Source organism: Taudactylus pleione, unplaced genomic scaffold (assembly GCF_031769625.1).
Source record: "Taudactylus pleione unplaced genomic scaffold, aTauple2 ptg000437l, whole genome shotgun sequence".
Taxonomy (NCBI): domain Eukaryota; kingdom Metazoa; phylum Chordata; class Amphibia; order Anura; family Myobatrachidae; genus Taudactylus; species Taudactylus pleione.
Window position 1 is genome coordinate 6,688,106 of NW_028284839.1, and position 27,747 is coordinate 6,715,852.

General features: G+C 43.5%; 1 protein-coding gene across 1 annotated transcript in view; it reads right to left on the reverse strand.

Moving 5' to 3' along the window:
• DNAJC11 (DnaJ heat shock protein family (Hsp40) member C11) overlaps positions 1-27,747 on the reverse strand; it is a 163,226-nt gene that overhangs the window by 14,096 nt on the left and 121,383 nt on the right. Inside the window, exons 8-12 of the mRNA XM_088447767.1 lie at positions 25,814-26,003; positions 22,937-23,022; positions 18,626-18,742; positions 2,827-2,982; positions 1,464-1,533 (exon numbers count right to left, since the gene is read on the reverse strand). Of these exons, the coding sequence (XP_088303893.1) occupies positions 1,464-1,533; positions 2,827-2,982; positions 18,626-18,742; positions 22,937-23,022; positions 25,814-26,003 (619 nt within the window). The remainder of the gene's footprint in view (positions 1-1,463; positions 1,534-2,826; positions 2,983-18,625; positions 18,743-22,936; positions 23,023-25,813; positions 26,004-27,747) is intronic.

Genomic DNA, 27,747 nt, shown 5'->3' on the forward strand with positions numbered 1-27,747 from the left:
TTCCACTCTGCTGTGCCCCTCTACTCTCTATGCTGTCCCAACCTTCCACTCTGCTATGCCCCTCTACTCTCTATGCTGTCCTCACCTTACACTCTGCTGTGCCCCTCTACTCTCTATGCTGTTCTCCACCTTCTACCCTGCTGTGCCCCTCTACTCTCTATACCAGGGGTTCCCAACCACGGTCCTCAAGGCACACTAACAGTCCAGGTTTTAGGGATAGCCATACTTGAGCACAAGTGACTTAATTAATACCTCAGTTATTTTGATTTAACCATCTCGTCACAATCATGGATATCACTAAAACCAGGACTGTTAGTGTGCCTTGAGGACCGAGGTTGGGAATCACTGCTCTATACTGTCCCAACCTTCCAGTCTGCTGTGCCCCTCTACTCTCTATACTGTCCCAACCTTCCACTCTGCTGTGCCCCTCTACTCTCTATGCTGTGCCCCTCTACTCTCTATGCTGTTCCCCACCTTCCACTCTGCTGTGCCCCTCTACTCTCTATGCTGTGCCCCACCTTCCACTCTGCTGTGCCCCTCTACTCTCTATACTGTCCCAACCTTCCACTCTGCTGTGCCCCTCTACTCTCTATGCTGTGCCCCACCTTCCACTCTGCTGTGCCCCTCTACTCTCTATGCTGTTCCCCACCTTCCACTCTGCTGTGCCCCTCTACTCTCTATGCTGTCCCCACCTTCCACTCTGCTGTGCCCCTCTACTCTCTATGCTGTCCCCACCTTCCACTCTGCTGTGCCCCTCTAGTCTCTATGCTGTTCCCCACCTTCCACCCTGCTGTGCCCCTCTACTATCTATGCTGTTCCCCACCTTCCACTCTGCTATGCCCCTCTACTCTCTATGCTGTCCCCCACCTTCCACTCTGCTGTGCCCCTCTACTCTCTATGCTGTCCCCACCTTCCACTCTGCTGTGCCCCTCTACTCTCTATGCTGTTCCCCACCTTCCACCCTGCTGTGCCCCTCTACTATCTATGCTGTTCCCCACCTTCCACTCTGCTATGCCCCTCTACTCTCTATGCTGTTTCCCAAATTCCACTCTGCTGTGCCCCCCTACTCTCTATACTGCTGTTCCCCCCTACTCTCTATGCTGCTGTGCCCTCTACTCTCTATGCTGCTGTGCCCTCTACTCTCTATGCTGTGCCCCCCTACTCTCTATGCTGCTGTGCCCAGTCTTCCACTCCACCGTGCCCCACCCTACTTACATCCCTAACACCATGGACAGCGAGACAAAAGCTGCTCCTATTATACCCAACATAATGTGAAAGGAGAATGATATGACTGCACCTGATTATATACCCGACTCCATTCATGTGGAACTAAACACACAGTGACAGAATTTATTTTCTTGAACAGATGTGGATTATTATACAGCATGCCATGGATATTCCTTTAGTTTATCACTATAGCATTACATTGTACACATAGGAGGTGCATGAAATATAACACTCACGGCAGCCTCTGCCTCCTGCTTTTTGTGTAATATCTCAGATGCTGAACTCTCCCTGTGCTTATCCAGTTCCCTATAAATGAAACAACAAGAGTTAATGTGAGCCCTCCTAAAAGGTTGTCGGCAATGACCCCCCGTAGTGCCTTGTGCCTGGCTTACTACTAGAGCTTGTTCAGGTCTACTTACAATGGGTCTCATGTATAGGAGCCAAGTCTGACTGTGTCCTTTGAAATTAAAATAGGCAACTCCTCCAGCCAGGCCTAAAGAAGTCCACCCAAACACGGAATACTAGATGTGGATGGTTAAATCAGGTGAAGTCTGGAGCATCAGCTTATAGGAGAGTGGAGAGTAGTAGTGGCTACCTGTACACACATTACGCTCGGGGGGAGGAGCACTGACTACGGCTCTGTCTCTCCAATCAGACAATCAGTGGTCTATATAGACCATTACAGGGCTAGCGAGGGGGGGCAGGGTGAACCCAAGCTACTGGTGGCCGATGCAATAGTGGAAATTGGACACGCGGTGCTAAAAAACAAAAACACACTGATATTCAGCGTGCCTCTGCGTGTGTACCATACGCGTCTGGTTTACCTCTGTTTACCATTATCATTCATCACCGCATCTCAAAGCTTCCCTCTACCATACTATAGGTGGAATGCATCAAACTTCATAAAGAGGACAAAATCAAATACCAATCAGCTTCTGGCTATCAATTACCAAGTACAATCTATATAATGACAGCGGAAGCTGGTTGGTTGTATAGTGGCAACTTCTCAACATGTCCTCTTTAGAAAGTTCCAAACTTCTCCCCCAATGTACTTAACTGAGCCATCCCCTAGAACGTTATTATGGGTTATTGATACTTATAAACACCGAAGGAAATGTTAAAACGAATGCAAAGTAGACACTTGTTAGAAAGTGTATGCGAAAGTGTGAAGTGTATGTGTTAGGGAATTAAGGGGGGAGATGCCCCAAGCCTTGGAGAGAGCTAAACCGAAGAGAGATAAAGTACCAACCAATCAGCACCTAACTGTTACAGGCTGTTTAAAAGATGACCGTTAGAAGCGGATACTTTATCAGTCTCCAAGCTTTGATATATCTCCCCCTAAGTTAAGCTCCTACAGTCCCGGGGACTGATGAGAATGATTAAATATTCCCTATATTCCCGCACGACGCTGTGTAATATGTTGGCGTTATTCAATAAATGATAATAAACCACTGACACTCTCTTATACAGCAATAACAACATTAAAAGAAACTATTTACACTACACAGTCATTTATAGTGGCTAAATATTACAATGACATGTCTGGGTAAATAACTAATGAGCACGGAATTTCCTCGCTGAATTATTTGAGGCACTCACTTCTCTCTCTGCGCCTCCAGGTAAGGCTTGATAATAAGCCGGTGCATGGCCACATAGATAACGAGGGGTCCCACGGTGGCATAAAACACAGCGCTCGGTAGGAGCTGATCTGTCAGGTGGATAGGGAAGAAATATGTCTGACTGGCTCTATTCAACCTGGAACAAAGAAGAACAGGAATAGATTAATAGAAATAGTCTTCGGGCTGTGAGCAAGGAAACAACCCGTAATTTATACTTTCCAGTGACTGCGGAATCTCATCTGACCTACAGTGCATAACTCCACACATCTATTATCTCCGGGCTTGTAATATGTGCTCATCTAATAAGTAGCTGCTGGTCAACCTGGACAACAGACCACTCATTTAAGAACGCCGGGCCAGCCTGAAAAATAAATAAATTGACCACCACACCGATAGTCGTTTCTTTAAAGGAGAATAAACGCGAATGTTTCAGGTTTATGCTTTATCAAATCATACTCACTCCAGTATTATTGCTCAGAGTTCTGTATGGTGATTGTGCAATCTACGATATGCTAACAAGTAACAAAACTTTCTTATTGCCGTTAAATATACTTAAAGAGAGCGCCCTCTGGTGTTAGGAGATGGAATTATTAGCTGCAGTCAAATCAACTCCCTTTTTCCGATAACGTAAAGTAGTTTGTACCTCAAATGATGTAAATAATTTCGCACCACAAATGACTGGATCAATTTTTATATTGTGTCCGTCACACAAGGTAATTATGTGCAGTGTTTTCTATAGATGTGTTCATTATAACAGTTAAATGGACAAACATAATAACAACATGGACATTGTTCATGCTATTTCCCATAGTGATTTTTAACTATCTGCAAATCCAGAAATATACACCTACAATTGATATTCCCCAGTATAGAGATGGCAATCTGTGGAGTTTATTCCAGGCCTGATGCAATTATAGAATCAAAGGCAGACAGCTCAGCATGAGCTACACACCTGTGGTCTGTAAGGTGGGCAGGAATATGGAAGGAGATAGAGTCAAAAGTCAGGTGCTGCTTCTATTTTAGTTAAAATTTGTTCAAGTTAGATTTTATCCCTTAAAAGAGAGCTCCAAAAATCTGGTCACCAGAGATTTCCAGTAAGACAGCACACATACTGTAGTGATGGGCTCCCAGTACAATGGCACACATACTGTAGTGATGGGCTCCCAGTACAATGGCACACATACTGTAGTGATGGGCTCCCAGCACAATGGCACACATACTGTAGTGATGGGCTCTCAGTACAATGGCACACATAGTGATGGGCTCTCAGTACAATGGTACACATAGTGATGGGCTCCCAGTACAATGGCACACATAGTGATGGGCTCTCAGTACAATGGTACACATAGTGATGGGCTCCCAGTACAGTGGCACACATAGTGATGGGCTCCCAGTACAATGGCACACATACTGTAGTGATGGGCTCCCAGTACAATGGCACACATACTGTAGTGATGGGCTCTCAGTACAATGGCACACATACTGTAGTGATGGGCTCTCAGTACAATGGTACACATAGTGATGGGCTCTCAGTACAATGGTACACATAGTGATGGGCTCCCAGTACAATGGCACACATAGTGATGGGCTCCCAGTACAATGGCACACATACTGTAGTGATGGGCTCCCAGTACAATGGCACACATACTGTAGTGATGGGCTCCCAGTAAAATGGCACACATACTGATGGGCTCCCAGTAAAATGGCACACATACTGATGGGCTCCCAGTACAATGGTACACATAGTGCTGGGCTCCCAGTACAATGGCACACATAGTGATGGGCTCCCAGTACAGTGGCACACATAGTGATGGGCTCCCAGTACAATGGCACGCATAGTGATGGGCTCCCAGTACAATGGCACACATACTGTAGTGATGGGCTCCCAGTACAATGACACACATACTGTTGGGCTCCCAGTACAATGGCACACATACTGATGGGCTCCCAGTACAATGGCACACATAGTGATGGGCTCCCAGTACAATGGCACACATAGTGATGGGCTCCCAGTACAATGGCACACATAGTGATGGGCTCCCAGTACAATGGCACACATACTGTAGTGATGGGCTCCCAGTATAATGGCACACATACTGTAGTGATGGGCTCCCAGTATAATGGCACACATAGTGATGGGCTCCCAGTACAATGGCACACATAGTATAGTGATGGGCTCCCAGTACAATGGCACACATACTGTAGTGATGGGCTCCCAGTACAATGGCACACATAGTGATGGGCTCCCAGTACAATGGCACACATAGTGATGGGCTCCCAGTACAATGGCACACATAGTTATGGGCTCCCAGTACAATGGCACACATACTGTAGTGATGGGCTCCCGGTACAATGGCACACATACTGTAGTGATGGGAAGCCAGTTAAATGGCTCACATACGTATGGGTTCCCAGTACTACGGCACACATACTGTAGTGATGGGCTCCCAGTACAATGACACACATACTGATGGGCTCCCTGTACAACGGCGCACATACTGATGGGCTCCCAGTACAATGGCACACATACTGATGGGCTCCCAGTACAATGACACACATACTGATGGGCTCCCAGTACAATGGCACACATACTGATGGGCTCCCAGTACAATGACACACATACTGATGGGCTCCCAGTACAATGGCACACATACTGATGGGCTCCCAGTACAACAGCACACATACTGATGGGCTCCCAGTACAACGGCACACATACTGTGATGTGCTCCCAGTACAATGGCACACATACTGATGGGCTCCCAGAACAACGGCACACATACTGATGGGCTCCCAGTACAACAGCACACATACTGATGGGCTCCCAGTACAACAGCACACATACTGATGGGCTCCCAGTACAACGGCACACATACTGTGGTGATGTGCTCCCAGTACAATGGCACACATACTGATGGGCTCCCAGAACAACGGCACACATACTGATGGGCTCCCAGTACAATGGCACACATAGTGATGGGCTCCCAGTACAATGGCACACATACTGTGGTGATGTGTTCCCAGTACAATGGCACACATACTGATGGGCTCCCAGAACAATGACACACATACTGTGGTGATGGGCTTCCAGTACAATGACACACATAGTGATGGGCTCCCAGAACAATGACACACAAATTGATGGGCTCCCAGAACAATGGCACACATACTGATGGGCTCCCAGTACGACAGCACACAGATTGATGGGCTCCCAGTATGACAACACACAGATACGCGTACTTGTGGTCCTAGCACTATGTCACACAGATACTTGGGCCCCCAGCACAACTGCTCACAAATACATGAGCTCCTAGCATGATGACATACAAATACATGAGCTCCTAGCATGACGGCACACAGATACTTGAGCTCCTAGCATGATGACATACAAATACATGAGCTCCAAGCATAACGGCACACAGATACTTTGAGTCCCAAAACATATTGACATAAAAGACATATTAACATTTGGGATCTTGGCTAAAAAGGTGGACTTGCATTTGGTTGGTGGTATAACTCCCTTATTGTAGAACACTACAAATAACTAATGTTCTACAGCACCATCAGAAAATATGATTTATACGCACTGTAAAATCTCTTCCTTGGAGTCAATCTGGGGGATGCCATTACTTCTAGGTTATGCAAAGTGAGGTGTGGAGTCGGGCACTAACTAATTAAGACTGGTTCCCACTCCCTATATAACCCCTCCCCTTCCACTAGAACGTCAGTCTATGTTTAACAAAGTCGGTGAAAGATCCACGGAAGAACTGAGAAACCAGAAACCAACAGGTCACTAGTATGAAACCAAACAAGGTAGGGATCCCGGCATCCCCCAGATGAACTCCAAGGAAGAGATTTATGGTTAGAAAAAAAATCGTATTTCCTTTTTTATCCATCTGGGGGATGTCATTACTACTGAGATATACCAAAGCAAGTCAATTAAAGGAGGGGGTGCGTCGGAATTGACCGTTCGAAGAATTTTTCATCCAACACCGGCGTCTCTTGCTCTGAATGTATGGAAGCAGTAAAATTTTGTAAAAGTGTGTACGGGTGACCTGCTTTGCACAGCTGCTCAACCGAGGCACCATGCCACACAACACCAGGCGAGTGGGCCCGAATTGAGGCCAGACGCATCACATTTATAGACAAATATGCCCGCCGAATGGCAGAAGTGACCCATCTAGCGATGGATCCTTTCGAGGCTGGCCAGCCTCTTTTTGGTGCATCAACCAACACCAGCAAAGAATCCGTACGCCTCAAAGACGCAGTGCGCTCCAAGCAAATGCGTAACGCACGTACCACAACAACCAACAGTGCTAAGTAAGAAGCTTCACTAGTCTCTGAATCCTGGCGAAATGCTGGGAGGACAATATCCTGGTTAATGTGGAAAGCTGATACCGCCTTTGGAACAAAGGAAGGTTTAGTGCGTAACACTACCCTATCCTCATGAAAAATGAGAAGCGAAGATTTAACTCGGATACCCTTCTGGCTGAAGCAATTGGCAAAAGGAAAACAACCTTCAAAGTGAGATATCTCAATTGTACAGATTCTAAAGGCTCAAAAGGTGCCTTTTGAAGTGCCTCCAAAACTAAATTCAATTCCCAAGGAGGAACCAGTGAAACATAAGGAGGCTGTATGCGAAGAACCCCGTGCAAGAAGGTCTCAACTTCAGGAATGGAGGCCAATTTGCTCTGAAACAGGATTGATAGGGCCGAAATGTGTGCCTTAAGTGAGGACAATCTAAGATCATTAACCAACCGCTCTTGCAGAAAAGACAAGAGACTAGACACTCGGAACATTTCAGGTTTCAACTTTTGTTGTTCACACCAATAAATATAGATCTTCCATATCTGATGATAACTCTGGGAAGTGACTGGTTTGTGAGCCTGTATCATGGTTTTCACAACAAATTCTGAAAATCCTTTGGCCCTCAAGATATTGGATTCAAGAACCATGCGGTCAAAGCCAAGCGAGGCAAATCGAGGTGACGACATGGACCCTGAAGTAACAGATCTGGACGCAGGGGCGGACGATACAGAACAACTGCCAGCAGGTTCCGAAGAATTGTGTACCAATGACGGTGCGATCAGTCTGGAGCCACCAGAATGTCCAGCTGTGCCACTGATCAAATATACTGATTTACCATTGGTAACATTACCAGAGGAGGAAAGATGTATCCCAGCTGGAACACCCAAGGTGCTGTCATGGTATCCACCAGAGATGCCTGAGGATCCCTGGACAGAGATCTGTACCTTGGAAGTTTCTTGTTGAGACGAGAAGCCATTAGATCTATGTCTGGAGATCCCTATCTGGAAACTATATTTGTAAATACCTCCTGGTGCAATTCACATTCCCCTGGATGCACACTGTGGCGACTTAAGAAGTCTGCCTCCCAGTTGTCCACCTTTGGAATGTAAATTGCTGAAAAAGCTGGAACCCAATTTTCTGCCCAATGAAGGATATGAGAAACATCCCTCATTGCTCACCAGCTGCGTGGGCCACCCTGCTTGTTTATATAAGCAACAGTTGTGGCATTGTCTGATTGGATTCGCACTGGTAAGCTCCTATGATGGAATTGAGCCTGAACCAATGCATACCCGAATCGCCCTTAATTCCAGTATATTGATGGAAAGAGAAGCTTCCTGGACGGCACAAAGACCCTGTAGATGCCTGTAGATGTCCCCCCCAGCCTGTTAGGCTGGCATCTGTGGTGACAATGGTCCAATTTATTACTAACAATTGGAAACTCCTGTTCAAATTTGCATCCTGTAGCCACCATAGAAGCCACTGACGGGTCTGCAGAGGTAATCTGAACGTCTGCCTGTTTAACCAAGGGTCTGGCTTCACCCATCGATGAAGCAATTGGTTTTGCAGTGGTCGGGCATGAAATCTGGTGAAAAGAATGGCTTCGAAAGAAGCTACCGTTTTTCCAGTAGCAGCATAGCCCTGAGGACTGAGAGATGAGGCATCTGCAAAATGGTCCCTATTTTGGATTAAAGAACCTGAATCTTTACCTGGGTGTCGAAGAGAAGACCCAAAAATACCTTCCTCTGAGATGGAATTAAATTTGATTTGGGAAAATTGATGATCCAGCCGAATCTCTGGAGCATGCCAAAGGTAATCTGAAGATGTTCAACATGCCATAACCTTTGTAAAGACTCAGAGTGATGCACAAACCGAATGGCAGAGCCTGGAACTGAAAATGCCGGTGCCACATTGAAACTGCAGAAGATGTTGATGTCCCCTCCATATAGGAATATGGAGGTAGGCATCCTTGATATCTTTGGAGTTCAGAAATTCCCCTTCCTCCATGGAACAAATGACTGACCTTATGTACTCCATCTTGAATTTTTCCAAGTGGATATAATCATTTAACCCCCTGAGGTTGTGAATGGGATGAAACGACCAGTCCAGTTTGTCTACCAAGAAAAGAATGGAGTAGAACCCCAGGCCTTGCTGTAGTACCGGAACCGGAAAAATTACTTTGGAATCGGAAAGCGTAGAAATTGCTTGTATGAGAGCAGCCTTTCTACAAACATCCACATGGAGATGAGTGGAAAAGAATCTTTCTGGAACAGGATCCTCCAGATCTAAAATGTAACCCCTGGTTACTAGTTGACTTATATAAAAAAATCCAGGTTGGATTGAAGCCAAGTTTCCCGGAGTAAGCGGCCTCCCACCAGAGGACGGGTCCAAGTCCCATGACAGACATGTGGATTGACCTGCCGACTTGACAGCAGCACGAGGGGTGCTGGTGACAGCACGTCCCCTGAAGGCACCTCTACGGGGACCCCTAGATATACCTTGGGAAGCCTGAAGGCTTCCCCTGCCTTGAGTCCGAAAGGAACGAAACTTGGGAGATTTTGGTTTTGGTGCGGTTAAGGGAAGGTAAGAACTTTTACCTCCCGTGACCTGAGAAATAATTTTTGTTAATTGTGGACCAAACAGAAAACCTCCTTCGAAAGGCAATGCCTCTAAAGCATGCTTGGTCTTTAAAGGTGCGTACACACGGGACGACTGCACGACGATCAGATAACTATAGCGATCGTGATCTGATCATTCTGCATGTGTTGGATGATCGTTATCGAACATCCAACACATGCATTAACCTATAACGACCCGCGACTAACGATCGCGGGTCCCTATAGCAAACAGGCTAACATGGTCGAAATCGACCATGTATGCCGGTTTTCCTGGGTGACGGACGATGGTCGATAACGACCATTCATGCCAGCGCATCGTTTGCAGGGGCATTAAAGTGAACGATTTGAACAATAACAATAAGATCCTTATTGTTTAAATTGTTCACGTTTAAAGAAACTGAACTAGTTACTGGATTAGCCATTTCCTGTAGATACAAAGTCTCCCTGACCGCATCTACCAGCATAGAAACCCCTGAATCAGAATGGGAATCAGCCTCCCAGTTTGAGGTGTCTTCCCACTCATAATCCAATTCCCCTACTTCCTGGTAGGAGGTAACTGAAGTCTCTACTCCAGGAAAATCCACTGAGGAATGGCCTGAACGTCTCTTAGTGGCTATGGCCCCTGCTGATGTTACCATTTTATTTGGGGACATTGCCATCGGAGCGAGACATCGTCCCATATCCTGGGCCCATCTGGGCTCTACAGAGGGATCAGACAAAGTAGGAGCTTGAGCACAGGGTAATATATAATTTTCCTGAGAGTGACGTACTTCACCTATGGCCTCAGCCATAGACCTCTCCCACAAACGTGTCCTCCCTCTCCCACAAACGCTGGCAGCATGTTCCACTTTCTAATCTCAGCCGGTGGTCCCCCGGGAGGAACTGTTGGGTGATCTAACAATGGTTGAAAATGATGGGTGCTGCTGAAGCCCAGGAAGCCGGAGGCACATACACCGGTGCCTACGGCTTCTACCACGTTAGTAATAACATGCCCGGCCGCTCTGCTTAAAAGTAGCGTGCCGGGAAGCAGAAAATACAGCAACAAGGTATTTTACATATAAAATGTATCAAGCTTACCTGTTTACCAGCTGCCCTCTCAGATGTGTCTCTGGTATGGAGAGAGACCCAGGGACTGTGTAGATTGGCGATGCTTGCAGGGGCCGTCTTTAGAGTGGGATGCAGGGTTCACACAAACTTCTATTCTACCTAACTCCCACTCTTGCTAGTGCAGGTGATGGGCACGGCCATGGGTACCAGGTTCGCGCCCAGCTATGCCAACCTCTACATGGGGGACTTGAGGAGCACCATGTGTGGGGTGGCAAGTGGGCTGCGAGCCTGGTATTCTATGGCCGGTATATTGATGATTTATTTTTTTTTTTATTTGGGATGGGGAATACACTTCTGCACAGTCATTCGTTTCAGATCTTAATCACAATTCCCACAACCTTCAATTCACTTTCACTTTTCATACTAGTAGGATTGATTTTTTGGATGTGACTCTCGAGACTGTGGATAACATGAGGTTGGAGGTTGTCCTAGGTCCAGCTGTTTATTACACAGGAACAGACATTCATTCATCTTGTTCTATTGTGAACTTATATTCATTCATTTTTTATTTGAGGTATTTCTGTTTTTTAAATAAAACTTTGTGGTTTCTATTACACCGTCCATCTTATTCAGCGCTGGTTTTTTGTGTATATATTCTATCTATCTAACTCCCACTCTTGCTAGTGCTTGTCACCTGTTGCCAGTAACTAAGCACTCAAACCAAACAGAAAAATAGAGAAATTAAACCTAACTAAAAGCTAGGACCTAGCCAGTGCCTTACTCCAAGGCCCTAAAAACAAGACTGTGGTTCTAGAGGAAGAGGAGGAGTTATATAGGGGGTGGGAGCCAGTCTTAGTTAGTGCCAGACTCCAACCTCACAATGCATAACCCAGAAATAATGGCATCCCCCGGATGGATGTAAACTGAATTTGTTTATGAACCTTTTTAAAATTCCCTGGGGAAAACACTATTTGCACTTATCAGTATAATGTAACCTGTTCCTCCAGCTGCCTACCTCTCAGTGGCTCCATTGTGCACAGAGGCAGAATAAGGAGTGTTCTAGTATATTGTACGTAAAGATCAAAACGGCCTTTTCCACTATGTTTGAGAAAATGTAATTGGAACGGTGTTTTTTTTAAAAAAATGATTATTTTACACAGGCATAAAGAGAAATGCTTATCGAATGTTTTGACAGCCACCATTGCACTTTATGTGTAGATCACTTTGCCGTTCTCCCTGTGATCCCATGAAGCCCTCTTCCCTCACGTTTCTCCTGGCCTTATTTATACTTTCATTTACAACGGCACCTAACACTCAGTTGCTGACACCCCGCTCCTTAATTACATGTTATGCAGCAATGTTTATAAACCATGTGTTAGCATTGATTGTACTATAACGGTTTTTCTTGTGTGCTCATTTGTTTAATGTACTTTGTAAAGCGCTGCGGAACCCTTGTGGCGCCATATAAATTGAAAATAAGTAAATGGTGAGATGATCAAAAGGCAGGTGCATCACCACTTGGACTGACAAGAGGCAGAAAGACACCATTATGAACACTGCGTACCAAAGTGGCTCAAGCGAATTCTGCATACTCAGTAACCATGACATTGTTTTTTTCCTATTTAAACGCATTATGCTTCAGCCAGTACATCGTGTGGTGGAGGCTGTGTATACGGTAGAAGGGGTTATGCTGGAGGCTGTGATTGTGTATACGGTAGAAGGGGTTATGTTGGAGGCTGTGATGGTGTATATGGTAGAAGGGGTTATGTTGGAGGCTGTGATTGTGTATATGGTAGAAGGGGTTATGTGTTGGAGGCTGTGATTGTGTACACGGTAGAAGGGGTTATGTTGGAGGCTGTGATTGTGTATACGGTAGAAGGGGTTATGTTGGAGGCTGTGATTGTGTACACGGTAGAAGGGGTTATGTTGGAGGCTGTGATTGTGTATATGGTAGAAGGGGTTATGCTGGAGGCTGTGATTGTGTATATGGTAGAAGGGGTTATGCTGGAGGCTGTGATTGTGTATAAGGTAGAAGGGGTTATGTTGGAGGCTGTGATGGTGTATATGGTAGAAGGGGTTATGCTGGAGGCTGTACAAGATGGAATTTATAAGGGACTAATGAGAAATGTATAAATTCTTCCTTATTATACCTATTTACATCACAAGTAAAGGCATTGGTTCATAGAGGACTGAATCTGCTGAAATGTTAGGACTTAATGTCATATACCTGCTACACAAGGAAAAGATTGTCTCATTAATATGAAGTGTTATTGAGCATTATAAAGTTTTGGGGGTTATAATTTATCACACTGGGAAATGCTGAGAGGATGAGCTTTTGTAACTTAATTTAAATCAAACAATTATTCTCAATCACCAGATTACAAATACCCACTCATTAACCCATAACACAATAATGTGCAATTTTGTGTGATTTCTACCTCTTTCCAGCGGCTTTAAGTGGTCTATAATATAAGCAGCAAGAAAATGGTCAATGACCACACTAACAAATAAAAAGTGGAGCACTAAAACACTATGAAACTTTTTTTTATCATGCTACTTGGAAAGTCACTTTTTTATGTTACACTAGTACTCTCCACATGGGGGAGCAGTGAGCGACCAAGTGAGCGTAGCAGATCTAAATGTTTAAAAGAACAATATTTTTAAAACATGAACAATGAGACTTACTATTGCTTTGCAGGGCAGTTTTTTTATGTTTTATATTTTGCTATATTTACTATAAAGTGGAATAAATATTTTTCCCTCTCTCCGTCACAAATAGAAGACACATTCAACGAGGATAAAAATCTCATACAGCAAAGCATAGCATGTCAGTTCATTTTTATTTTTGCAGAAGCAAGAAAAACACAATAAAGGAGCGCTATCTCTAAAGGACATAAAAGTGACACAGATGAAGAATATAGTATAATGTAACGTCCTTATTAATTTGATAACCACTTGATTGCATTAAAAACATATATTTAATAAAATGGAATAAAAAACATAAGGAAGGCAATAAAGAAGAATAATATGGGATAAATATACCACAGTACGACAGCGAAGAATTATTATAAAGGATTAACATAAAAAGTAAGAATCTGTATGAGGCCTAATACATATCAATCACAAAGAAAAGAAATAAATGAAATAAATAGCAAAAAACAAAACAAAACCCTATTTGTCCTCAGTGTCAGGATCGTGATTGATCTGCAACTATGTTGCCAATTTGATTATAATACCAGATAATGTTACCAGTTCCTATTTGCAGTGTTATTTAGTTACAAAGTAAATCTCTCCTGTTTCAATGCTTGATCCTGAACATCAGGATATTACATGGATATAACACAGACACTGGCCAGTGAATGGAGGATTGAAAGGGTTAAAAAATCCTATTGCACAGAGACCTTGTAGTAGTCCACAATTGTGTTAAAAAAGTGTCAGTGGTATCCAATGTGATGACGTTTAATGGATTCTTCTCTTTAAATATACTTTAAGTGAAAAGATATGTTTCAAGCTTTAAACACGGTCTATGAAGCCAGTAACATGAAGTGACTGCACGGAGAAAATGTCAGCGCGTACTTAAGTCAGATAACTTCTTGTAAGATGGTTAGGTCTCTACCGCTTGTGTGTGTCAGGTACCTTGAAATTTTAGCTCCGATAGCCAAGCGGGGCTGGTCCAATTCGAGTGCACTCGCGACCAAACACCATCCAAACGGGACCTCTAACCTCTCAGACGGTTTCTCTCTACACCCGGGCTGTCAGGCAGTAAGCCGCGGTAATAGAATAATAGCTCTCAGAGCGCTTGTCTCGTGATCTCGGTGGCTTGAACCGATGGAAGGACCGTGTTAAGCGGTGAAGAAGTATAGTTCTAAGTGATCTCAGTGTGCAGCAGGAGGTGAAAGGGGCTGGCTTGACGCGTTTCTCCGCACTTGCCATTTCCTCAAAAGCAATATCCCCAGTAGGAGAGTCCATTGCTATAAGTACCACAGGTGTCCAATCAGAATAAGTAATTCACACCTGGAACTTTTTCTCTTAAGCACTGAAACTTATTTAGAACTTGTGTATGTATACTTCCAATTTGGTTAACATAGTTTAGATAGGGAGACTTACATCTTATTATAGGTCAGTGTTGGCTAACCTTGACACTCCAGCTGTTGTGGAACTATATATCCCAGCATGCCCTGCCACAGTTTTAGCATGCCCTAATAGCAAAACTGTAGCAGTGCATGCTGGGTTATGTAGTTCCATAACAGCTGGAGTGTCAAGGTTAGCCAACACTGTTATAGGTAATCATAAATGTGAATCCACATATAAATAATGCTAGATATCAGATCTAGATATAAGAATTAACACCAGATACATTATTAACACAAATAAATAATGATATATAGAGAAATAATAAATTAAAAAATAAATAAAAACAAATATAATATTAACTATATAAAACTACAAACATCTCCCTCCCATTGCAGGGAAGTTAATTAAGGTTATTCCCCAATTTAAAATTTAATGAGAAAACATATATATATATATATCCTGCTTGAATGTTTTCATACCATGACATTACTAGGGGGGGGGGATTTATCCAGCGGTTTTCCTCCTCCCAGACTCTCCCCTCCCCCTTCCCCCCCCCTCTTTTGAGCCACATATAATGCAGCCCCCCATGATCTATTGGATTGGATTACAGGTCCCTGTAGGTAATCCTGTAGATCGTGGTATCCTATCCATTTCTGTATTTCAGTTTCATTATTCACATGTGCATATACAGGTACATGTGTGTGTGTTTGCTTATGGGAGTTCCTGTCCACTTTTTTTCAGCTCTCCTCCATTTAGGTCATGCAAATTCAACAATTTTTAAAGTGTCATTCTCATTATTGCAATTATTTACTTATTTTTGATAATCATGCCATATATACTCTAGTAGTATATTGTTGGACTGATTTTTGAAGAATGATGTGAAGATTCTATGTAGATCTGTGTTTACAGTTGTTTCATTTTTTATTCATTGATGATAACTAAAATTGAGCATAATATTAAGGGATGGAGCACATTAAATTGGACGTTGATGTAGTTTTTATGTCAACTTTCATTTTATTAGTTAGTAAGGTTATTTTAAGATCATATGTAAGAATTTAATTCCAATACATGCATGTATTTATATACATACTCAGGTGAATTGTGCTATTTTTCCTTCCTTTAGGGTATTGCATTAGCTAGAGATTAATAATATGAATTGACATCTTAGTAATGTCATGGTATGAAAACATTCAAGCAGGATATATATATGTTTTCTCATAAATTTTAAATTGGGGAATAACCTTAATTAACTTCCCTGCAATGGGAGAGAGATGTTTGTAGTTTTATATAGTTAATATTATATTTGTTTTTATTTATTTTTTACTTATTTCTCTATATATCATTATTTATTTGTGTTAATAATGTATCTGGTGTTAATTCTTATATCTAGATCTGATATCTAGCATTATTTATATGTGGATTCACATTTATGATTACCTATAATATGATGGAAGTCTCCCTATCTAAACTATGTTAACCAAATTAGAAGTATACATACACAAGTTCTAATTAAGTTTCAATGCTTAAGAGGAAAAGTTCCAGGTGTGAATTACTTATTCTGATTGGACACCTGTGGTATTTATAGCAATGGACTCTCCTACTGGGGATATTGCTTTTGAGGAAACGGCAAGTGCGGAGAAACGCATCAAGCCAGCCCCTTTCACCTCCTGCTGCACACTGAGACCACTTAGAACTATACTTGTTCACCGCTTAACACGGTCCTTCCATCTGTTCAAGCCACCGAGAGCACGAGACAAACGCTCTGAGAGCTATTATTCTATTACTCTATACTGCCTGACAGCCCGGGTGTAGAGAGAAACCGTCTGAGAGGTTAGAGGTCCCGTTTGGATGGTGTTTGGTCGCGAGTGCACTCGAATTGGACCAGCCCCGCTTGGCTATCGGAGCTAAAATTTCAAGGTACCTGACACACACAAGTGGTAGAGACCTAACCATTTTACAAGAAGTTATCTGACTTAAGCACGCGCTGACATTTTCTCCGTGCAGTCACTTCATGTTACTGGCTTCATAGACCGTGTTTAAAGCTTGAAACACATCTTTTCACTTAAAGTATATTTAAAGAGAAGAATCCATTAAACGTCATCACATTGGATACCATTGACTCTTTTTTAACACAATTGTGGACTACTACAAGGTCTCTGCAATAGGATTTTTTAACCCTTTCAATCCTCCATTCACTGGCCAGTGTCTGTGTTATATCCATGTAATATCCTGATGTTCAGGATCAAGCATTGAAACAGGAGAGATTTACTTTGTAACTAAATAACACTGCAAATAGGAACTGGTAACATTATCTGGTATTATAATCAAATTGGCAACATAGTTGCAGATCAATCACGATCCTGACACTGAGGACAAATAGGGTTTTGTTTTGTTTTTTGCTATTTATTTCATTTATTTCTTTTCTTTGTGATTGATATGTATTAGGCCTCATACAGATTCTTACTTTTTATGTTAATCCTTTATAATAATTCTTCGCTGTCATTGCACTGTGGTATATTTATCCCATATTATTCTTCTTTATTGCCTTCCTTATGTTTTTCTTTCCATTTTATTAAATATATGTTTTTAATGCAATCAAGTGGTTATCAAATTAATGAGGACGTTACATTATACTATATTCTTCATCTGTGTCACTTTTATGTCCTTTAGAGATAGCGCTCCTTTATTGTGTTTTTCTTTCTTCTGCTTTTTTTTTTTAGGAGATTCAGCTCCTCCTTTGGTAGCAGCAATCTCTAAAGTTCTCACTTATAGTAATTACTGATAATAATATTAATATATTTTTGTCATTATTAATTTAATTATCTATATTATCAAAATTCACTGTATATATTTTTTTGTTCCTCAATTAGTATAGCGCCCCCTTTCTTGTGTTTTTTTTTGTCCAGATTATTTTCCCTTCCAATATGCAGTAACATCTGTGTTTAAAGCCCATTCTATGGACTGGGAGAGTGCACTGGAACTCACCCAACAGCATAATAAAAAGGTAACGCTATGCGGTAACTGCACGCTAGCTGCAGAATGTACGCCCGACCTGTAGTGTGCCAGGCCGCATCTGTAAATATAAATAGTGGCTTAGGGGGAAATAGTCCTCATTTCTATTCCTGCCTGGTTAATACAGCTCCAAGTCCACCATTACTTACAGAACGAGACTGGGCCATTCATTTATCATACTGAACAACATTAATGCCTTAAAAGGCACAATAACCTCAAACACTGCATCTATTACAGGGGAAAAATATATACTAGATGTCATTTAGATACGTCAAGAGCAAACTTTGTGGTTTGTGACAACCTACCCTTTCACCTTATAAAGACCACATTTCGAACAATCCTGACCTACCACACTCAATAATGCCTTTAGGCCACGCCCTCTAGGTTCAGCATATAGTGTCGGGGAGGGCTTTCAGAGAAGCAAAGTGCATTATGGGACAAACACAACCGACAATGGCCACTATAGTGAATGCCAGCAGATTATGCAATAGTTTGACAGAAGCTAGAAACCTTCCTGCAAAAAGTACACGGTTTATACCTTACACTTTGTTCTTGCAACAAAATAGGTTCTTCTGGTTCACAGTTAATATAATGCTTTTTTTATTAATTTTTTTTTAGTTTGTGCCAAGTCTTAACTATTGGATTACATAAACACGCTTGAGATATTTTTTTGACATGAACTCTAAATCTGAAATTCAGAAAACCAACAAGTTGAGAACGACTTACTTGACTTTTAAAGACACCCCCTGAGGCACGCCGACACTCACTGTAGCTCCTAATACGCTGTGCCTGGAGACCTTCCTCTCGGCACCGTACTCCACCACGGCCCCGAAGGAACCTGCCCTAAAATAAGGATGACACTGTGACTGCTTCTGGTATTAGGAGGAATATGTTATCATCTTGCACTGACATAGCGCAGCCATCTCTGGAGAGAATGCCAGCTTCACTAAGAGAGACATCTCCGTCCTGCAAATGACATCCAGACAATCTGGAGGAACGTAATCAATTAAACAGTTCTCCCTTTTGGGATAAGCAATCCAGCCTAAATGCGCCCGTTCCCTTAGAACCTCTTAGAAGCCCACTAAATTGATTAGCACGGTCCCTTGCAGTGCCCAGCTCCTGACTTCACTTCTCACGCGACTGACATTGAGGGGATTATACAACACATGAATCAATTGCAAGGGAGAGAAATAATCAAAACATTACTAGCGGAGCACCACAGGGTTAATCCTAATTGGATTGCAATAGGCTCATAATTCACTGTCAGCGCATCGACCGACACACGGGGCTAGAAAGCTTCAGAAAGGAGAGAGAAAAAAAAAAAAGAAACCTTCTATTCCCATTTTTACAGTCTTGACACAGAGTGATTAAGTGAGCAGCTTCATAGCTCACTGCGAGCAAGGTCTAATCCCCGGATGTCACGCACGCTCGCCACAGATACAGGGGATTCTGTTACATAACATTTCAGATATATTTTGCAGAGGGGACGCCAAGAGGGCGAAACGACATATATATTATATATACAAGTTACAATGTAGCGCAGATGGGACAGAAATATATTTGAGTTTTATGGACAATGTCAGAGTTTCGAATGATATCAACTTTATCGAGTTACAGTTTGATTATTCTTGGATAACGTCAGCCCAAATCAAATAGAATGTGGAGGTTTTATTGCGGCTATTTTTATAACTGGAGAGCTGTGGGAGTAATAAGCTAACGGCTGGGAGCCAGAATTATATCACAATGTGAAATAAGCCACTCTGATTCAGGAGACGGGACAGAGTATCTAGGTGACTGGGTAATGCCAGTTATGTGTTTGCCCCGGTTTTTTTTTAAGAGCATGGCACCGTAAATATATCAACAGCGCTTTACCCGCATGTCCTAATCTGGGCTGTCACATGGTATAGAGGCATCACTCTCCTCTCCCCATCGAGTATTGTGATCCCACTCCCAGAGAAACAACCTATGAGTGTATGCGACAACATAGCTGAAATCGCAAATATGGAGGAGCTGTAGCTGACCGCTTCACAAGTAAGCTGCTGGGTGCTTCTCCCCTATGATGGTGACACACAGAAAGTTACAGGGCTCTATGTACTAAACCTTGGAGAAAGATGAAGGGGTATATTCAATTAGGTGCGAGAATAGCAAAAATCCCGCAACTGCAGGGTTTTTCCTGCAGGTGCAGGATGTTTGCTATTCAATTAGGTGCAGGGTTTTTCCTATTAAGTGCAGGGTTTTTGCTATTCATTAAGGTGCAGGGTTTTCATGCAGGTGCAGGATTTTCGCTATTCAATTAGGTGCGGCGTTTTTCCTATTAAGTGCAGGGTTTTTGCTATTCATTAAGGTGCAGGGTTTTCATGCAGGAGCGGGATTTTCGCTATTCAATAAGGTGCAGGGTTTTTCCTATTAGGTGCGGGGTTTTTCCTATTAGGTGCAGGGTTTTTGCTATTCATTAAGGTGCAGGGTTTTCATGCAGGAGCGGGATTTTCGCTATTCAATAAGGTGCAGGGTTTTTCCTATTAGGTGCGGGGTTTTTCCTATTAGGTGCAGGGTTTTTGCTATTCATTAAGGTGCAGGGTTTTCATGCAGGAGCGGGATTTTCGCTATTCAATAAGGTGCTGGGTTTTTGATTTTTTTGAGCACCTCCAGAGCACGACCAATGTTTCCTAAAATCCATACTTTTAGGAAAAATGGTTGGGAAAAATGCTCTGGGATCCCGGCAGCTCCCCTCCTAATGACTAATTAAGCAATTACAAGTTTCCAGTTAGCTTAGTTAGTAAATACTCACCCTCCGAAGTGCTGTCTTCTCCCTCAAGAGTTGGGACCCGGTCTCCTGCAGCAGCGGTGTGTGTAAGTACGTTGTGTCAGTATATGAGAGTGTGTGTAAGCTCCTCCGGAGGCAGCTGCAGGGAGAACTACAGCTCCCAGTAGCCTCCGACTCCCAGAAGCCCCCTCCCCCGTTCAAAGATGACCGGGAGCCGTGGAGACCACCAGACCGGTATTTTTATTTTCCGCACCACAGGGTTTTCAGTGCTGAAAACCCAGCATGGAATTTTTATTTTATTTTATTGAACAACGCGGGTATCAGGTGCGCACATTCCTGTGGTATTCCACGAGGTCTGCGTAATTTTTTGGGGAGAAAACCTCGCTCCTAATTGTATATGCCCCTAAGGGGAAGATGTGCAAAGCTTTGGAGAGTGATAAAGTGGGGAGAGATAAAAGCTCCAACAAATCAGCTCCTGTCACTTCACAGTGGGGCAGATGTATTAACTGCCGAAGCGGCATTAGCGCATGTTATGTGCGCCGATACCGCTTCTCCCCTATGTATTAAATGGAGGGCTGGGTGGTAATTGACAAGGATGCATCATTATCGGCGCTGCTGTCTACAAGATCGAAGCGACGATGGGCAAGGCTATGTATGAACGGTCAGTTCGCCTGACCGTTCCGTCCGCTGCAGCCATCGATATAGTCAGCTGCAGCTGGCGATGCCCTATCCCCAACACTGTCCCTGCTTCTGGCTCCGGAGCTGCGCGCAGGATTTTGCGATGCTTGCGAGATCCCGCGCATGCTCAGTGGAGGCCGGCCGGGAGTGAGGGTGATGCGCTGTGGTCTCTAGCGGGGATCGCCGGAGGGGGGAGTTATTCCCCCACTCCGGCCGATGAGATGGTAAAACATCTCAACTTTGAAGCAGGAAGCGTTATAGTGCACGACAAGTGCTGCTATAATATATCTCCCCAAGTTTGAAAAGTGACAGGAGCTGATTGGTTAGTACATTATCTCCGTCCACTTTCTCTCTCTCCTAAGTTTACTACATAGACCCCATAAGTCTGTTACTCCTTCAATGTTTTAGCTGGCTGTAACCACTGGTGCCCTAGGTTTGCCTCATGGCAGCGACTGCCCTGGTCCTAAATCATATGATACGATGGAACCCTTCTTGTGCCATACAATATTTACAGTAAATGTTTTAGTTGTTTCATGGAAACCCAGATGAATGTAAAAGTCTAGCTATACATTAGTGCCCTAACAAATACCAACCCTAGTACTCACATAGAGGCAAAAATACCACGTGTTCCTTCCTCACAGTGAGTCTTTCCATTTACCCAGACTTCTAAACAGCGTTGTGGTAATGTAAAAAGACAGTGCACACAGGGCCTGATTCAGAGCCGGACGCTATTTGCGCTCGCTCGTTTCAAAAAAGGGGCCGGCTATTTAAATTGAGCGCTCACTCTTTGCGGTCTGTTGACGCCTCTATGTCTGAGTGAGCGAACGGAACATGCGCTCGCTATTTTGTAAAGACGCCCCCTGGCCGCTCGCATCCTACGTCATCTCTGCTATTTATTTGATTAATCGAGTACATCAAAAGGCGTCTGAACTGCTGGCAGTGCTTGTGGTTGGATTTTCCTACCGCAATCATGCGAACAGTTCAGGCTAAGAAACAACCAAGTGACGTGGTCGATGACGCTGCTTTGTTAATTATGCACACCCTTAAAACGCCCGTTTTGACCGTTTGGCACGCCTGCGGTCGGATCTCCACTCCCCGTTTTCAAGCACCTTCCCCTGTTACCACCCACATACGCCTCATCCTGTCACTCAAAACAGCAAGCATTCACTATTTTGCGAGCACACAATTTCCGACCGCAATGACTGGTTCGCGCATGCGTATTACAACCCATACGCATGCGCAGTTGTGCGAACATCGCTCGGAGCGAATGAGCGGCCGCTTACGAACGGCTCTGAATCAGGCCCACAGTTCTCATATGGTCACTTAGATTTGTATTGGTCGTGGTAATCTCTACCATTATTTACCACTGACTTACCATGGAGGTAGCCATTTTGTTGGCTTAACTAACATTAACCTATAGACTCAGTTCCTAGAAAAATCAAAAATGGCATAAAAAGCACGTTCAGCCTGTAAAAGGGCCACCCAAAATGTCTGGACATTTGGGCGGCTTCCATAATTATGTTATGTTCCATTTCTTACCAAGTTGGGTTCAGTGTAACTTGCCAGAGACACAGAGGTTTATATTCCCTACTTACTTTATAGATCCTTTAAGTCGGGTCTGATCTTCGTCTTGGAATTTGTGCTGGTAGCTGAGCATCATAAAGGAATGGGGGATTCCGAGCTGAAAAAACATAACATGCCATCTGCATTTACACTGTGCTACTAAAATTTTTTATAATTATTCCAGCAAATAACAGCAGTGTTAGAAACCAGTTATAAATATACATAAGCTAACTACTAACAAGGATTTGTTGGGTGCTAAACCATAACCCTGTTCATATCTCTAAACTGTCCTGATTCCCAGACCTTGAAAAAATATAAAATAAACATGGCGGGCCTTGCACACAACCAGAAGGGGGCGGGCCTTGCACACAACCAGAAGGGGGTGGGCCTTGCACACAACCAGAAGGGGGTGGGCCTTGCACACAACCAGAAGGGGGCGGGCCTTGCACACAACCAGAAGGGGGCGGGCCTTGCACACAACCAGAAGGGGGCGGGCCTTGCACACAACCAGAAGGGGACGGGATTTGCACACAACCAGAAGGGGGCGGGATTTGCACACAACCAGAAGGGGGCGTGATTTGCACACAACCAGAAGGCGACGGGCCTTCAATACAGCCAGAAGAGGGCGGGGCTACCACAGAACCAGAAGAGGGCATGGCTACCACAGAAGTAGGCGGAGCTTAAACAAATGTGGACATTTTGGGTGGCTTGGGGGTTACTGTGAGAGTGTAGCGTAGTGCTCATTACAGGTGCCTAGAGGCTTACAGCAATTTATATTTCACAAGTAAATCATTTTAGTTGAAATTTAATAATGACAGTCATGTTTGTGGCTGAAAGGTCTTACATGGAGAAGTTTGTTAACATATGACTATCCCAGTATTGGAAAACAACTGCACCACTCTGTGAGGCCCATTTATCACCGAGATTCATCATACGCAACAAGTGATAAAACTCGTTGCGTATGATAAATGGTGCTCCGGCCAATCAGCTCCCAACTGTCATTTCTCAAACATTTTTCCTGTGCCTGCTGACTATATCAGGGCTATTAGCCTTACATGGCTCTGACAGATCATTTGGAAAAAGAAGTTTCCTTTAATTTACAGGTAGTTTTAAGCGGTATATACTGTAGGCTACGTCAGTGATAAAGAAAAGGTCTATCGCTTCCAGGGCTACATTTAAATCCAACCATGACTGAAATATTATATTCTGTTCTGTGACAAGAGAAGACCAAAAAAGGGCCTTTTCCGGTGACAAAACATCTTAAAAAGCGCCTGAAAACTGACGCACCGACAATGGGAGCAAACCAACGTCTCTCGTCAGATTCCTGTATCCAGAGCTAAGTCTGCTAATTGCTTTGTTATCTACAACCTGCCGCGTTTTATTGTATGAATTGAGGGGTTTAAAGGGAAAAGCAATCTAATAAAACCTTCCTTCAGCTATAAAGCCCCAACGCGTCTTTCTGTGTGTGTGTGTTTTTTTTTTAATTGAAATTTTAACTGTATGAGCATGCCAGCTGGGAAGGAGATTAAATATCCCTCTAGTCAGATGCAAGGGAGAACAATACTTAAGGATGTGTTTATAAGCAGCATTGCTTCTGCAGCTATGTTCTATCATCACACGATTCAAAATGACCCCCAGTTATTGTGAAATGCGTTAGTGCAACATGATGTAATGGGCAGCGCTCAGGATGCGACCACCTGCACTTAACAGGCAGCGGCTCGTTCTTCTAAAAGTAGCCTATAGATGCAATCCATTTAGCAGTTGAACAATATGCAGGAGCCACTGATGGGAGCCTACAAGAATCGCTGTACATTAGTATTTTTAATGTAGTGCACTTCTATATTTATGGTTTTGCAGAAAGCTATGCATCAGCCAAAACGGCCCAAAAAGGAATAATAAAATGCACATTTATTAAAGAGTATAATTGAACGGCATAAAACATTCATATAATGGTTATAGTGATTTGGATTTTAATTATACTCGGTCTTTCAAATTTAACTTAAGTGGAGTGGAACCAGCTTTGAAAGACAAAACTCTGAAAGGAATAAAAAAGTCTCTGTTGCTTCCTGTCCGCGAGCAGATAGTTATAGATAGTGCACAGAATCAGAGACACAGTATTTCGGCAGAATTTTTTCTGTCTTAGCATAAATAATTGAAAATAATTTACTCATGCAAAATCTATAAAGGCTATAGTTTAGTAACAAGTGATTCAGCAGACTCCACGTCCCAAAAAGATGACAATGATCATTATACTAAATGACCTCTACCCTAAACAGCAATTCTATGCACATACGTAGCAGACACAAGACTTTTTTTTTTTCTTTAAGAATAAATGAAAACAATTATGATTTACATAATTGCCCGCCCCATAATAAAAGTCAAACTCCCTTTCAATCCTACTTCCATATGTAGTGGGTCCGATGAACTGTCAGCTCATAAGGCCGGTGGACTTGCTCATAGAGAAAGCAAACCTTTAAAGTGGTTTTGGTTGGGCCTATTGTGAAAGGGCCATTGTATAGAATTAAACCGCTTTCATTCACCCGTAAAACTGCAGCCCCAGCACAATGCCCAACACTTCCACCCCATGCGGCCAATCCAGGGTCTTGACAGTGATTTAAAGATTCACAACCAAGGCTGGTATTTCCCAATGTTTCAGTTTTAATTAGAAAACCCTGCTGAAAGTTGCATGATTAAACTGAAACGTTGGACAATCCCTGCATTGGTCGTGAATCTTTAATCAACTTTCAAGACGCCGTGGAAATGTTTTACAATAGGAAAATAATGGCACTCACAGGGCCCTGCATGCTACAATTACAGCAGACACATAAATACATTTACCCCTTTTTTATACCACTTCTATTCTCAGGGAATCCCACCCCCCACACTACAAACATGTAACCGTGCCTCACCTGTAGCGCCATAGTGAAGTGGCTGCTTTGCGTGTCCCGGACTATACTTGTGTTCATAGCGGACTGGATTCCCCAGCGCCACTGTATGTAACCCATCGTGTTCTTGTCTAGATGTCGCGCAACCATCGTTGTGAGGCCAGGTCGGATGCCCCGGGAGGAGAACTGCAATACGCAGTTGGCACTGAGTGAGCTGGAAGGGAGCAGAGGAGCAGCGGGTGAATTCACAGGAAAACGCAGAGGGGCTGAGGGGGGGTTTCCAGATGCCTGGAAACCCTCCTCACCAGCCCACACCATGATTGCAATATCAGTATACATTTCAGTAGAGCTGCATGTTTTAAAGGCCTCAGTATCACAAATGACATAATTACAAGAGCCAGAAATCATTACACCGGTGCACCATCTAGGAGGTCTGGAAAACATGCACTGTTAGGGGTGAACTACTATAGACCATCTATAGGGTTGATTATTAATACTGTATAACATACATTATCCAGTGCACAAGGCGAACAATGTGGACATGCACGTCCAGGGTTGGTGCTAGGGTCTTCTGCTGTTCCACCAAACTTCTGGACTTGCTCCCATGCTCTGGAATGGTGCCAGCATCTAATGGATTATCTATGTTTGCTGGTCTATACATGTCAGAATTATGACATACGCTGCATTTGTATGACGCATATTATAACCGGTTAAGTGCTAATTATGCCCTCTTCATGGACTGGCCACTCTCGCTCTAAAATCAAACATTTGGAAACCCCCCCCTCTAGAAATCCTGAGTTCGGTCCTAGTTCCACCCCATCAAGTGCTCCCGGGAAACACCATTCACAAATCTGAGTGGCACCTAGTAGTGTGGGAGGTCGGAGGGGGCACTGTGCACGGGCCCCACTTCCTAACATTGCCAGAACCATACCCTTTTAAGATACGTTTTCTTTCCGTGTCTATCCTAAAAGAAGTGTCATTTATTTACGTGAAACGTTTTATGACATTGCTGGGACTGTGCCAGGAAATGTGTCTCATCGCTGAAGCACAATATTAAAGTGAAACGCGATGCAGCATCCCTAAAAATGCCCCCCTGCCAGCCCTTTATCTCATTTCACAAAGTGCCGGGGGCCTCACCAGTGCCTAGTGGACAGATAGGCAGATAATTGGCTTCTTTCACTGTGTGGTTGATGGATTCCATATAATATATCATTTCAATAAATCACGAGCCCCGTTGGCTAAATAACAACAGAAGGGTGGCTATATAATGGCGCAAGGTCTGTAGTGTTGAGCACAAGAAAATTGGCTTCTGCACACAGGAAACTATATTCACAAACCTGTTGGACTTGCTATGAATTCTTGTTTGTGTAAAGCTTGGGTATATACAATGATGGCTTGCAATTACAGACTGCATGGATTGTATGTGATTTAAGGATGGCCATCGATGGGTCGATCGTACCATTGGTGGCTAACCTTGATGGTATAAATCCATCGACGAGGAAGCATCAATGGATTCGCCCACTGAGGGTCATCCCTGGTCTCTTACTCACCAAGCAGTGTAGCAGAGTTTGGGCCGCGTGAGAGGGGCGGAGCTATGCTCCATGTCCCGGCACAAGGGAGGTAAAAACCACTGCAGGGATCTGTGCCATCGATGAGAGAAGCATTGAATCTCTACCATCGATGGTCGTTAACCGTCGATCACCATCCCTAAGTTGATTAGAACTTAACGCTCACTCAACATTGGATTTAAGCTACACCAGTATAATGCACGTTTGCACTATAGTTTGGACAGCCATCTTCTTTCTGAGCCAATATTCATAACACCTCACACACATCAATTCACTAGGGATATGTTTATTCTATAAATAAATGTGGAACAAACAGTTCACTACCCCCTCTCATATCAATCCCTAGCGATATAGGAATCCTTTATATAATGACTCTCCTTCATTTGCAGG